General features: G+C 37.2%; 1 protein-coding gene across 3 annotated transcripts in view; it reads left to right on the plus strand.

The window, feature by feature from the left end:
* pde1a (phosphodiesterase 1A, calmodulin-dependent) overlaps window positions 1-11,134 on the plus strand; it is a 146,458-nt gene that overhangs the window by 132,075 nt on the left and 3,249 nt on the right. For all 3 annotated transcript variants that reach the window (XM_026913224.3, XM_026913226.3, XM_026913227.3), the window contains 9 exons: window positions 2,404-2,520; window positions 5,193-5,333; window positions 5,498-5,598; window positions 7,139-7,264; window positions 7,488-7,589; window positions 8,668-8,788; window positions 9,277-9,358; window positions 10,348-10,462; window positions 10,791-10,963. In XM_026913224.3, the coding sequence (XP_026769025.1) occupies window positions 2,404-2,520; window positions 5,193-5,333; window positions 5,498-5,598; window positions 7,139-7,264; window positions 7,488-7,589; window positions 8,668-8,788; window positions 9,277-9,358; window positions 10,348-10,462; window positions 10,791-10,963 (1,078 nt within the window). The remainder of the gene's footprint in view (window positions 1-2,403; window positions 2,521-5,192; window positions 5,334-5,497; window positions 5,599-7,138; window positions 7,265-7,487; window positions 7,590-8,667; window positions 8,789-9,276; window positions 9,359-10,347; window positions 10,463-10,790; window positions 10,964-11,134) is intronic.

Genomic DNA, 11,134 nt, shown 5'->3' on the forward strand with positions numbered 1-11,134 from the left:
TGATGAATTGGAAATAGGAAAAATGTCCTTTAAAGGTAGCAGAGTTTCGAAAAAGTCTGCAAAAGTGCAATGAATCAAGTAAGGGACAAATACTAGAAAATGGCACTGTATTATGTAAGAGATAACAAAGCTTTCTAGGCGAAGGGAAGAAAAAGCACCATAACGTGTAGCCAAGTTCATTACATTCTGTTATCAGGACATTCCAGCTGTTATCTCATTCACACCATGGCTACGTCGCAGTGTTAAGAAAATGGAGGCTTTACTAGATGTTTCGCTTTTTCATAATGAAATGATTTGAAGTGAGGAAACGTACTGTCATTTTATTCAGCTAAATTTCTACACACTCTCCCCCACTCACTCACTCACTCACACACGCACACACACACACACACACACATTAATGGGCTACTGTTATACATTTGTTGCTATGGTTACGTCACAGAATGCTTTATCCCACTCTCTAGTTGTTGGTTTTAATTGAAACATTTCTCTGTAGCCTATAGATCATTTCTTTCTGTGTAATTAAGAGTATTTCATTTTTGTGTTAATATGTTTTTATTTAGTGCTGTGATGGGGAAGAAGATTGTAAACCATTAATGTTATTTGTCATTGTTGTCATGGTTACACTTCATCATGGCCATATAGTATGAGAAGCTTTTATTTAGAACTAAGATTGATTTTTTTGAGCAGATCAACATTTAAAGTGTAATGATGAACTTGTTAAGTGGGTGCAGGATGACTGTAAATTGTGATTGGTTAGACATATTTAATTTTAATATTTTTATAATGTCCATTATTTTCAAACATGTAAGGCATGTAAATTGTTTTTTTTTTTTTTTTTTTTTTTTTTTTACAGTTGGCTAAAGCAGAAAAAAATCTAAATAGAGATACAACTCCTGAGATTTAGTAGTAGTATTTAGTATATATCCAGCAAAGTGATTATATATATATATATATATATATATATATATATATATATAATCATGTGCTTCAATAGTTATAACACTAAACAAAGACGGCTGTCACGGTGATCTCTATGAACGTGCAATGCTGTATATACACCAGCTGCAAAGAGGCTACGCTAAAGCTATCTTATGCATAACTGCAAATTTAGCTATTGTGTATATTATTTTATTATACCTGATTGGTCAGAAGGTGTGCATTATTTTTGTATAACAGCATGGCTTGGACAGTAGTTCCAGCTGTAACCTAAACGATAGGTTTATATTAATGTGCTCATTCTAATACATTATTGTTTCTATAGTAACAGCTCATACACAGGGAGTTGTACAGTTGATGTGCCCCATAATCTAAGACTAATAATAAATGGATTTTTTTTTTTTTATTTTGTTGTTGTTTAACAAAGAAAAAAAATATATTCGCTGATGAGGTGACATTTTTGTTAGGAAACTTTTTTCTTTTTTTTTTAACCATTTATGGAAGGAGTATTGGGGGTAAGGGCTATGTAAATTTCCCAGCACAGGAGACCTTTAGGACAGAGGAGTTTACACTTTCTGGTTTCTCGGTAACAAGCTGGATTTTTTTTGAGAGAGAGACAGAGAGACAGAGAGAGAGGGAGAGAGAGAGAGAGAGAGAGAGAAGGAGATGCTGGTGATGGAAGGTTTCTATAACGTTAGTGATATCAGGAACTTACTCGTCTCGTGCATGTCCCACAACATTAAATCTAACTATAATCTGTTAAAAGGCATGACATTTTGTTCATTAATAAATTGAACATTGTAATTGTTGGCAAATTGCTGTTATACTAGTGGAATAACACACTTCAGGTCCTGCTGTTATACTAAAATACTACACTTCATGTCAGGCCATATCACACTACCCTGGGGTGTAGTATTTTCATTTAACAGCACGGTCCATTGTGTGTTATTCATTACTTATCTAAGCATACATAATGTCTATAACTTAATATATATTCCGCAAATTATAGCATTTAAAGCTCTACAGTAAATAAATCAGTGTTTGCATAAACTTCACCTTCACAGATCAGAAGGTCGATACCGTTTGTCCATCCCAAAATTGTTTGTTACATTTTAGGTTGCACAATCCTGATTTTTGCCATTCATCCTGCTAAATTTAGTTCTGTTTGAGTGGAATAACAGCTGGAAGTCTCAGAGAGAGGGATGTCAATCAAACATTGTCGTTAGAATATGCACATAGCTCACTCAGATTGGTCTGATCCGGGAATTCAGCTGAAGTTTCTGATTAAATTACACCAAATGTTTAATATACTGTAATGTTCAATTTTGGTATCATACTATATAAGCAATTTTCATACGTTACACTAATAATTTGAACTGAGTGTTGTAGCGAAGTGCTGTACACGCTCAGCTACACTCCACAAGATGTATAAATGTGTGTTAATGAGTTGTGTCGTGTTTGCAGGACGTTGATAAATGGTCATTTGATGTCTTCACACTTCATGAGGCAAGCAGCGAACACGCGCTGAAGTTCCTGGTGTATGAACTGCTCACCAGATACGACCTGATCAACCGCTTCAGGGTGTGTGAGATTCTCATCACACACACGCACACATACACACACACATACACACAAACACAAACACATCACCAAAAATTAAAAATAGCTGTTGCACTTAGAGATACTCATGCTGGGAAATCCAAGTTTAGGCTTTGGCTCTGCAGAGAGAAGACTCCTACACACACATCATATGCACACACTCTTACTGCTCACTTTTGGATTTCCTTTTTTTTTCTCCCTTCTGCTCTCTTGTCCACGTTTGTGTATCACTTTGAGAGATATTATCATTAAAGTCTTACCAATACTCATTACCAAAGATCATTGTTACATGCTAGAGCAAGCATCCCATTCTACCAGGACAAGATTAAGATTAAGTTAAGGTTACTAACTTTATTTTTCTTTCACGCATATAGTAACCCAGTCTTTACCCCAGTCTTATTCAAGCCTGCCTATTAAAGTCCTTCTCATGACGTCTAAAGCGCTGAATGGTTTAGCTCGAGTGCATCTTGCTGATCTCCTGAAGCAGTATAGCCTATCATGAGCATTTCGCTCAGCTGAGACCGGGTTACCATTAGTCTCAAGGATATTATTCTTATAGGACATCTACCTTAAAGTCTGTACTATTGTTCCAGAGAACATTAGGAATGCTAGCTCAATAAATACAACCCTGACCAGGATAAAGTGGTTACTGAAGGTGAATGAATGAGTTTATTGTTGTGTGATAGGGGAGAGCTAGCTGATGGGTGGGTAGCAATTGGTAAGTGTCTAAATTGGGAAGAAAAATGGGGGGGGAGTAAAACAAAACAAAGCAACTTATTTGTAATGATACATTTGTATGAGCCTATTTGTATTAGCCTAGCAAACACTGTGTCTGGCTTTGTTATGACATAGACAAGGACGAGGTAGCTGAAGCAATGAGAGTAGGAAGACTGCAAGCGTAGCATTCAGAAACTTTATTTCTGGAGGTTTATATTGTGCCCAGTCAGCAGCTATTTTGCTAAGTGGCTCTCTTATGAGAATACCCTTTAGTGCACCTTTGACAGCAAGTGTTCTCATCATCCACTCAACCAAAACGCACTGCTCTTGCTTACATTTCTCGTGTTTAGACGAACAGATCGGAGGATATGAGTCTTTGTGTTTGTGTGTAAACCCTTTCAAGAGAAGGGGTAAGATGCAACACTGCAACAATATTTTCATCATTTCCATTTCTCAATTGCCAACTTTAGACCTTTTAACATCAGTATTCCTGGTTTTATTCATTTAAACACAACTTCCTAATCACATTCTGTATCACATTTCATATTACTCAATTGCTCTCTGGACAGTTATACACAGAACGTTTGACGAAGTTAAAAGACAAAAGAGTGCGATAGTTGTGGAAATAACAGCGAGTTATGCAACTAAACATGATGCTCAGAGCAAGTGCTAGTACACAGGAGTGTGATTCAGACTAGCCATAAAACAGTCAAAGTCCAACTGATCCTGAAATTAACCTGGCATAATAAAAGTAAGTCACAGTATTGGAACAAAATCAAATTACTTCTATAGCCATGAAGAAAACAGGTTATAAATCACCTCAAAAAGTAACTGCAAATGAGAACTAAGGAAAATATACTGTTCTATGTAAGAGTACATTACCAGTCTGCACTATTTTATACCTAAGAAGAGCAGGAGGAATTAATGAATCATTAATAAGAGCAGGTGGCTTCATCCACTCACAGAGCACCAAGAGAGCAAGGAAACTGTGCCAGTGAACGTCTCATTGCAGTGTATCAAAATGTTCCTATTTAAATTGGGAAGGGCTGATATTAAAGAAACACTGACAATTTGTGTGAGTCACAGGCAGTTGGTGCCCTGTGATTGAATAAAGCCACACAAGCTCATTAATTATTCATCACTTTCTCAACTCACCCCTAGAAAAACATCGCTAACCTTTGAGATCAAATGACTTGGAGTACGTAGGGCACTGGGAAGATGGTTTCTCTGAAGACATGGGATCTGGGAATATGGGGTTGTGTTTCAAATTACAAAAAGGGAATATAGAGGGTCTCTGGGAATATAAAACTGTGGCAATATGGAAATATACAGTGAGGGGAAATATGCATTCAGACACTTTTTTAAAATATGTATTTATTGGGGACAGTTTTCTTATCAAAAATTAACATATCGTTGTTTATGCTTATGAATACATACTTTTTGTTCATCTTTTTGTTCATAAGTACAAAGTCAAAAGACATTATGTGTGTCAATTTGAAGTCTAATGCACTGGAAGTGTATTAAATAACAAAAACAAAAGTGTCCCCTCACTGTAGATGTTACACTGTGCCAAAATTGGAGTGAAATGAAATGTAATCATCATCAGTGCTGTTGGTGCAAAGGAAAATATTTTAGCCACTTAGCTAACATGCTAAGTTAGCAACTAGTAAGTAACAGGTAGTGTATTAGCTGACTAGGGGAAAATAAAACAATTCAGAAAAGTCGGGTGATGGGCATATAAAAAGCTTTTTTTTTTTAAAAAATATGGAATTAGTCATCTGATGAAGTGCCTACTTCATATTAGCCAGTGATAATCTAATATATCTTGGAGATAACATTTTATGCTTATCTTTTGCTAAAAGCTTTGGAAGATGCTAGTCAAGGTTATCACATTATAATGGCTTGTGTTTGTCCTGTTCAACTCCTACCTTACGCAGATACCCGTGTCTTCTCTGGTGGCATTTGTGGAGGCTTTGGAGGTTGGCTACAGCAAGCACAAAAATCCGTACCACAACCTGATCCATGCTGCTGATGTCACACAGACCGCACACTATCTGATGCTCCATACTGGCATTATGGTGAGCAACAGATACAGTCTCCTTTTAGACCAGCCATGGCCAAGTTTGATTTTGGCAATATTTCATCCAGTAGGTTATGATAGTAAGTTCTGATGGTGTTAACAGCCATTTGTTGAGCTTTAAACACTTTTACAATGACTTTTCTGTGCTTTGACTTGTCCTAGCACTGGCTCACCGAACTGGAAATATTGGCCATGGTGTTTGCTGCTGCTATTCACGACTTTGAACACACTGGGACGACCAACAACTTCCACATCCAGACCAGGTACACATGCCCTGCTGTCTCATCCCACGGATCAGTTTTATTCCTTAGGTTCAATTCAATTTCATTTATTTATAAAATGTCCAATATTTCCAAACAGTGGAAATAGTGCCCATGGCTCATGGTGGTCTGGGGAAGTGGTGACTCAGTGGTTAAGGCTTTGACAGGCTGTTAGTTCAAATCCCAGTATCACCAACCTGCCACAGGTGGATCCTTGAGTAAGACCCCCAGCGGAGGTCTGATCAGTTTAAAATAAGTATTTCAGTATTGGAACACACTAAGTAGTGAACACTAAGTAGTAGAAAAGGAGGTTTAAGGAGTTGGATGATGGCAGCAGTTCTGATCTCCCCTCTGATTGCGTCAGCGTCTCTATTGAACTCTCTGCTGATATTGTTGCTGTTTTGTTGCGTTTCCTGCCAGACGACCTTCGTCTCGCGCAGACTCATAAACCTCAAAGACCCATGCATTTGCCAAGAGACAGATTTCGAGCTTTAATTCGTCATCTCCTGCTGTCGTCCTGAGGGTTTCAAAAAGCAATACAATGATCTTTGCTTTCATATTGGGAAAAAGTGGTGATTTTTAAACAGTATGTAAAACATTATTTTTACTGATAAATGAGAGATGTAAGACATGGGGAATGATTTAAGTTGAAATGCAGGTTTTGTTTTGTTTTTTTTTACCTTTGAGATGTCACTTTGTCTTTAACCTCTCCCTGCTTTTCTTCTGATCTCCATATCGCTCTGATTTTCCCATTCCCAAAGGGAACAAAATCTATCATAGTTCAGCAAAAGCTATCAGGAGGTGTGAGGATGTGCTGTATTCAGAAAGATTAAAAGGGGAGTGTACATTTTTTTTTTTACATTATTAATGTGAAGTGCGGTACAGAGACTGTATGAATCTGAATTGTCCAACGATGATTTACTGACAGTTAGACTATATGTTGAAGGAGTGGATGGGTGGGCATGTGGGTTCTATTCAGAAATTAAACAATGAAATGATCATTAACAGTCTTTAGAGACTTTTTTAATATCGTTAGAGAATTTACCATCAGTGTTAATAAAACAAATAATAATGTTCAACAATACAGTAATACTTTAGTTATTTTTCTATTTTCACCCACTGACCTGAGTTTGGCTGTTACGAGCATTTAGTAATACACCAAAATTCAATCAATGCTAATTTATTGAATTAAAATGTATTTAATAAAATCCAGCATTGCCTTATGATGGATAAATAAAGGGGATAAAAAAATGAGATTCATTAATAAATCACTAAAATGTCTATTGTTGTACATTCACATTGACACTACTTTTGAAAATAATTTCTCTGAGGTCATAATCAAAACAAGACAGGTCAGCACACTTAGCTAAAAGCCAGAGTTAATAAAGTTGAAGAGTTTTTAGTCCAGACTCCTGGATGTATCATCCACTCCTACACACTTTCATAATTTCACTGCCAGTTATGAGCTGTATCAGATTCTGTCATCTCTACAGGAGGTGTACTGTGTGTGTGTATGTGTGTGTGTGTGTGTGTGTGTGTGTAGGTCAGAGGTGGCCATCCTGTATAATGACCGCTCGGTTCTAGAGAACCATCATGTGAGCGCCGCCTACAGACTCATGCAGGAGGATGAGATGAATATCCTCATCAACCTGTCGAAAGACGACTGGAGGTGAGCACATAACCCAAATAGTGTGTGTGTGTGTGTGTGTGTGTGTGAGCGCGTGTGTGTTCCTGCTCAGCTATCACTCAACTCTAAGTTCCTGTCAGCATGAAAGGTCTGTTCTGAGAAATCTCCTGCTGAGCGAGTTGTGTATGTGCGTGGGTATGTGTGTGTGTGTGTGTGTGTTGATGTGATTGTGTAACTACTCTCTCCTGTGTTGATGTGTGTGCAGAGAGTTGCGAACGCTGGTGATCGAAATGGTCATGAGTACAGATATGTCCTGCCATTTTCAGCAGATTAAAACCATGAGGAACTCACTGCAGCAGCCAGAGGGGTGAGACAACACACACACACACACACACACACACACACACCAAAGTGTGTGAGAACAGGAGAGTAGGTGACCTTGTGTGTGAAGAGTTGAAAAGGAGAGTAATAGATAACCAGTTATTTTCTATAACAGCAGCTCTGACTGCAATTCAAATCACAGGTATATATTAATGCACTCATTCTAATATGTTGTCGTTTCTATAAAAACCTTTTATTGTTCACAGACTCACTTGCGTATCTCATGTACATCTGAAGGATTAAAAGTGACGTCCACTTGATGGCACATCAGAGCCAAAACTGTTCATCTGGTTGAACTGTAATGTTTAGTGATTTCATGCACTGCGACATTAAACACACTGACCAGCTCCATTTCTCTTTGAAACGTTCTGCTGTCGTCATGATTGTTGTCATTGGGCTGCGTCTCAAATCAAAAACCCTGACCTTACATTTGAAAGTATTTACTAAACTAGAAAATCCATAAGACTGGTACTCAAAACAGACCTTTCGGCAGGTTTAAGAGGTTTTTCAAATTCAAACATTAACTGCAACAGGAAATCCAGTCAGTGTTAGTACTGAATAAGAATCTAGAATAGTACATGAGTATGTCATTTGAAACATGATGTTAGTTTGTTTATTCAGTTGGGAACGCAGCATCACATGGTGCTGTACTGCTTCCAGTCTTTACATTGGTATTACACCGTGCAGACGCGTCATGGGAATTACTGAGGATGTGCACAAGCGAGACACCAAATGAGCACAGGATCAGGACGTGTAGTTAACAGCAAGTATAAATCAGCCTTAAAAGCTGCGAAAGTCTTCAGGCTGAAGGAGTTTGTGGTTTCTCAGTAACACAACTAGCAAAATGGCAAGATACCACTTTATTTTCCAATACTGATACTGAAACCATGAGTATCAGCCAATATCAAGATCCATCCATGTTATTTTTCTTTAAAAATACTAAGCTTTAAACTGAAGCACTTAAAAAAAATACAGGAACTACATAGCTAAAAACAGGACATAAAACCATAGCGTAAGGTATGTGCATGTGTGTGTGTTTGTGTGTGTGTGTGTGTGTGTAACAGGATTGACAAGCCCAAAGCTCTGTCTCTAATGCTGCATGCAGCGGACATTAGCCACCCAGCTAAAGGCTGGAACCTGCACTACCGATGGACTCAGGCTCTGATGGAGGAGTTTTTCAGACAAGTATACACACACACACACACACACACACTTACTTAAATCTCATCATTAACCCTAACCTCTGTGTCTAATAGCAAATCATTTGGCAACTTTAGATTGAGTTTTTTTTAAGATATTAGGGTATATATATATATATATGTATATATATATATATGTATATATATATATATATATATATATATATATATATATATATATATATATGTATAATAAAATAAAACCTATTGGGGACTGACTAAGTGTCAGTACTGTATTCTTAAAATTATGGGGCCATTTTATCCTCATAAAGAGATACTCCCTCATCTCACACACACACACACACACACACACACACACACACACACACACAGACTCTTGTACATTTATGTATTCTGTTTTGTAAGCTTGTAAGCACATTAGTAATAATAGTAATAATATAATGACTCATACTAGCATTACCAGGTAAAGGACAGTGTCACATCTGTGTGTATGTGTGTGTGTGTGTTTTGCAGGGTGATAAAGAGGCAGAGTTAGGACTCCCATTTTCTCCACTGTGTGATCGTAAGGCCACGATGATCGCCCAGTCCCAGATAGGTGTGTGTGTGTGTCTCTCTCTCACTCTCTCTCTCTCTCTCTCTCTCTCTCACACACACTGTCATTCACACACACTTTCTTGGTTTCCATGTCTGGAGTTGTTGTTCCTCTGCTCTCATTAATAGCTCAATGTCGCCACCATGAGACTATTCTGTTCCTCACACATCACACGTCTTGACATTAATAATAATAATAATAATAATAATAATAATAATAATAATAATAATAATAATAGAGAATGCCAATTTCCCCAGTTTAACAAGAAAAAGGAAAAGAAAAATCATCATTCATATAGAGCTGCTTTTTAAATTCCATTACCTTTGGCTTAATGTAGTTTTGTGACATCACTAGTATAAATTTAATTTCATCCATTTTTTGAGATTTGAATGCTACGTTTTAATAAACTTGCCATAATTTTAAAAAATAATTTAATAAGAGCGTGTGCATTTTGTAATGTAGAAATCAGGGTTGCCAGATTGGGTTAGAAACCATCAACCAGGTCACATTTTCAAACCTTTCCACCTACTACAGACAACTACAGTCAAATTAGATCTAAATTTAATGATATTTATCAGCACAAGGTTATTTGCTTCCGAGTTGCAGGATTAAGTTTTTTTTTTTTTTTTGGTATTGGGTCAATACCGTCAAGAAATGGTGGCTCGGATAACGGATCCTATAACAAATGGCAAAGATTGGAATTGGATTTGGGAAAGAAATTTATTTCTGGATTTGGAAATGTTTACATATAAAGAGACTGTATTTGTTTTCTTTTGTTAGGATTGTTTTTATTATATTTATAATAGTTTTATATTTATTTATATACAGTATATTTATTGATTAATTATTATTATTATTATTACAAATCAATAAAAAATGGATAATGCATAAAACTATTAATGCATTAAAAATGGCTCAAATGAACTAATTTTTTTGCCTGTTTTTTTTTCTGTTAATTTTGCTCATCCATTGTTTTGTCTCCTGTCCCGCAGGCTTCATTGACTTCATCGTGGAGCCCACGTTCTCTGTGCTTGTGGACACCACAGAGAAGATCATCACTCCTCTCATAGAGGAAGCTTTAAAGTCAGGTGGCGTCCGCAGGGCGAGGTAACAGCACGCCTGTGCCAGCAGCACTCTTTTGCCTGTCTAGGGCTCTGATATGTATATCTGTGCTAGGCTCAGGTGAGAATAATGATTAGGGCCAAGATGAGAAAATGAGGAAAAAAGGAAGTAATCATGACATTAAAAAGTTACAAACCAGCAAAACATGATAAAATTCCATTACATGATATTACATGATACATTTACTAGGATTCATTATTAAATATTTATAATTGTAGTAAAAATGTGACGTATGTATGGCCACAGCACTTTGGCTCTCCAGGATCTGACTTCGAATCAGTTGAAGTGATGCTGTTATTTTGTTGTTTGTCAGTTTAACAGGACGAGGTTCGGCCGCCGTGGTCGAGTCGGTACAGAGACACAGTGAGCGAGACTCAGTGCCCACTGACTACTCACTCGCCGGCATCGACCTCAAACGTGTCCGACACACACTCTCCGAGATCATCCAGAGCAACAAGGAGCGATGGAAGGAGCTGTCTGTTCAAGGTGTGTGTTCACAGTATAGAGATACAACATTAGCAATTCCTGTATACATGAGTGTGTACACTAACATACCTCAAATAAGGAAGGAAGGATGGAATCTTGTTTTGAGGATTTTAATTGCATGTTTTTCATAATGGTTTAAATAAAATTCATTTTGGTACTCATACTGGAAGT

Source organism: Pangasianodon hypophthalmus, chromosome 5 (genome assembly GCF_027358585.1).
Source record: "Pangasianodon hypophthalmus isolate fPanHyp1 chromosome 5, fPanHyp1.pri, whole genome shotgun sequence".
NCBI lineage: Eukaryota > Metazoa > Chordata > Actinopteri > Siluriformes > Pangasiidae > Pangasianodon > Pangasianodon hypophthalmus.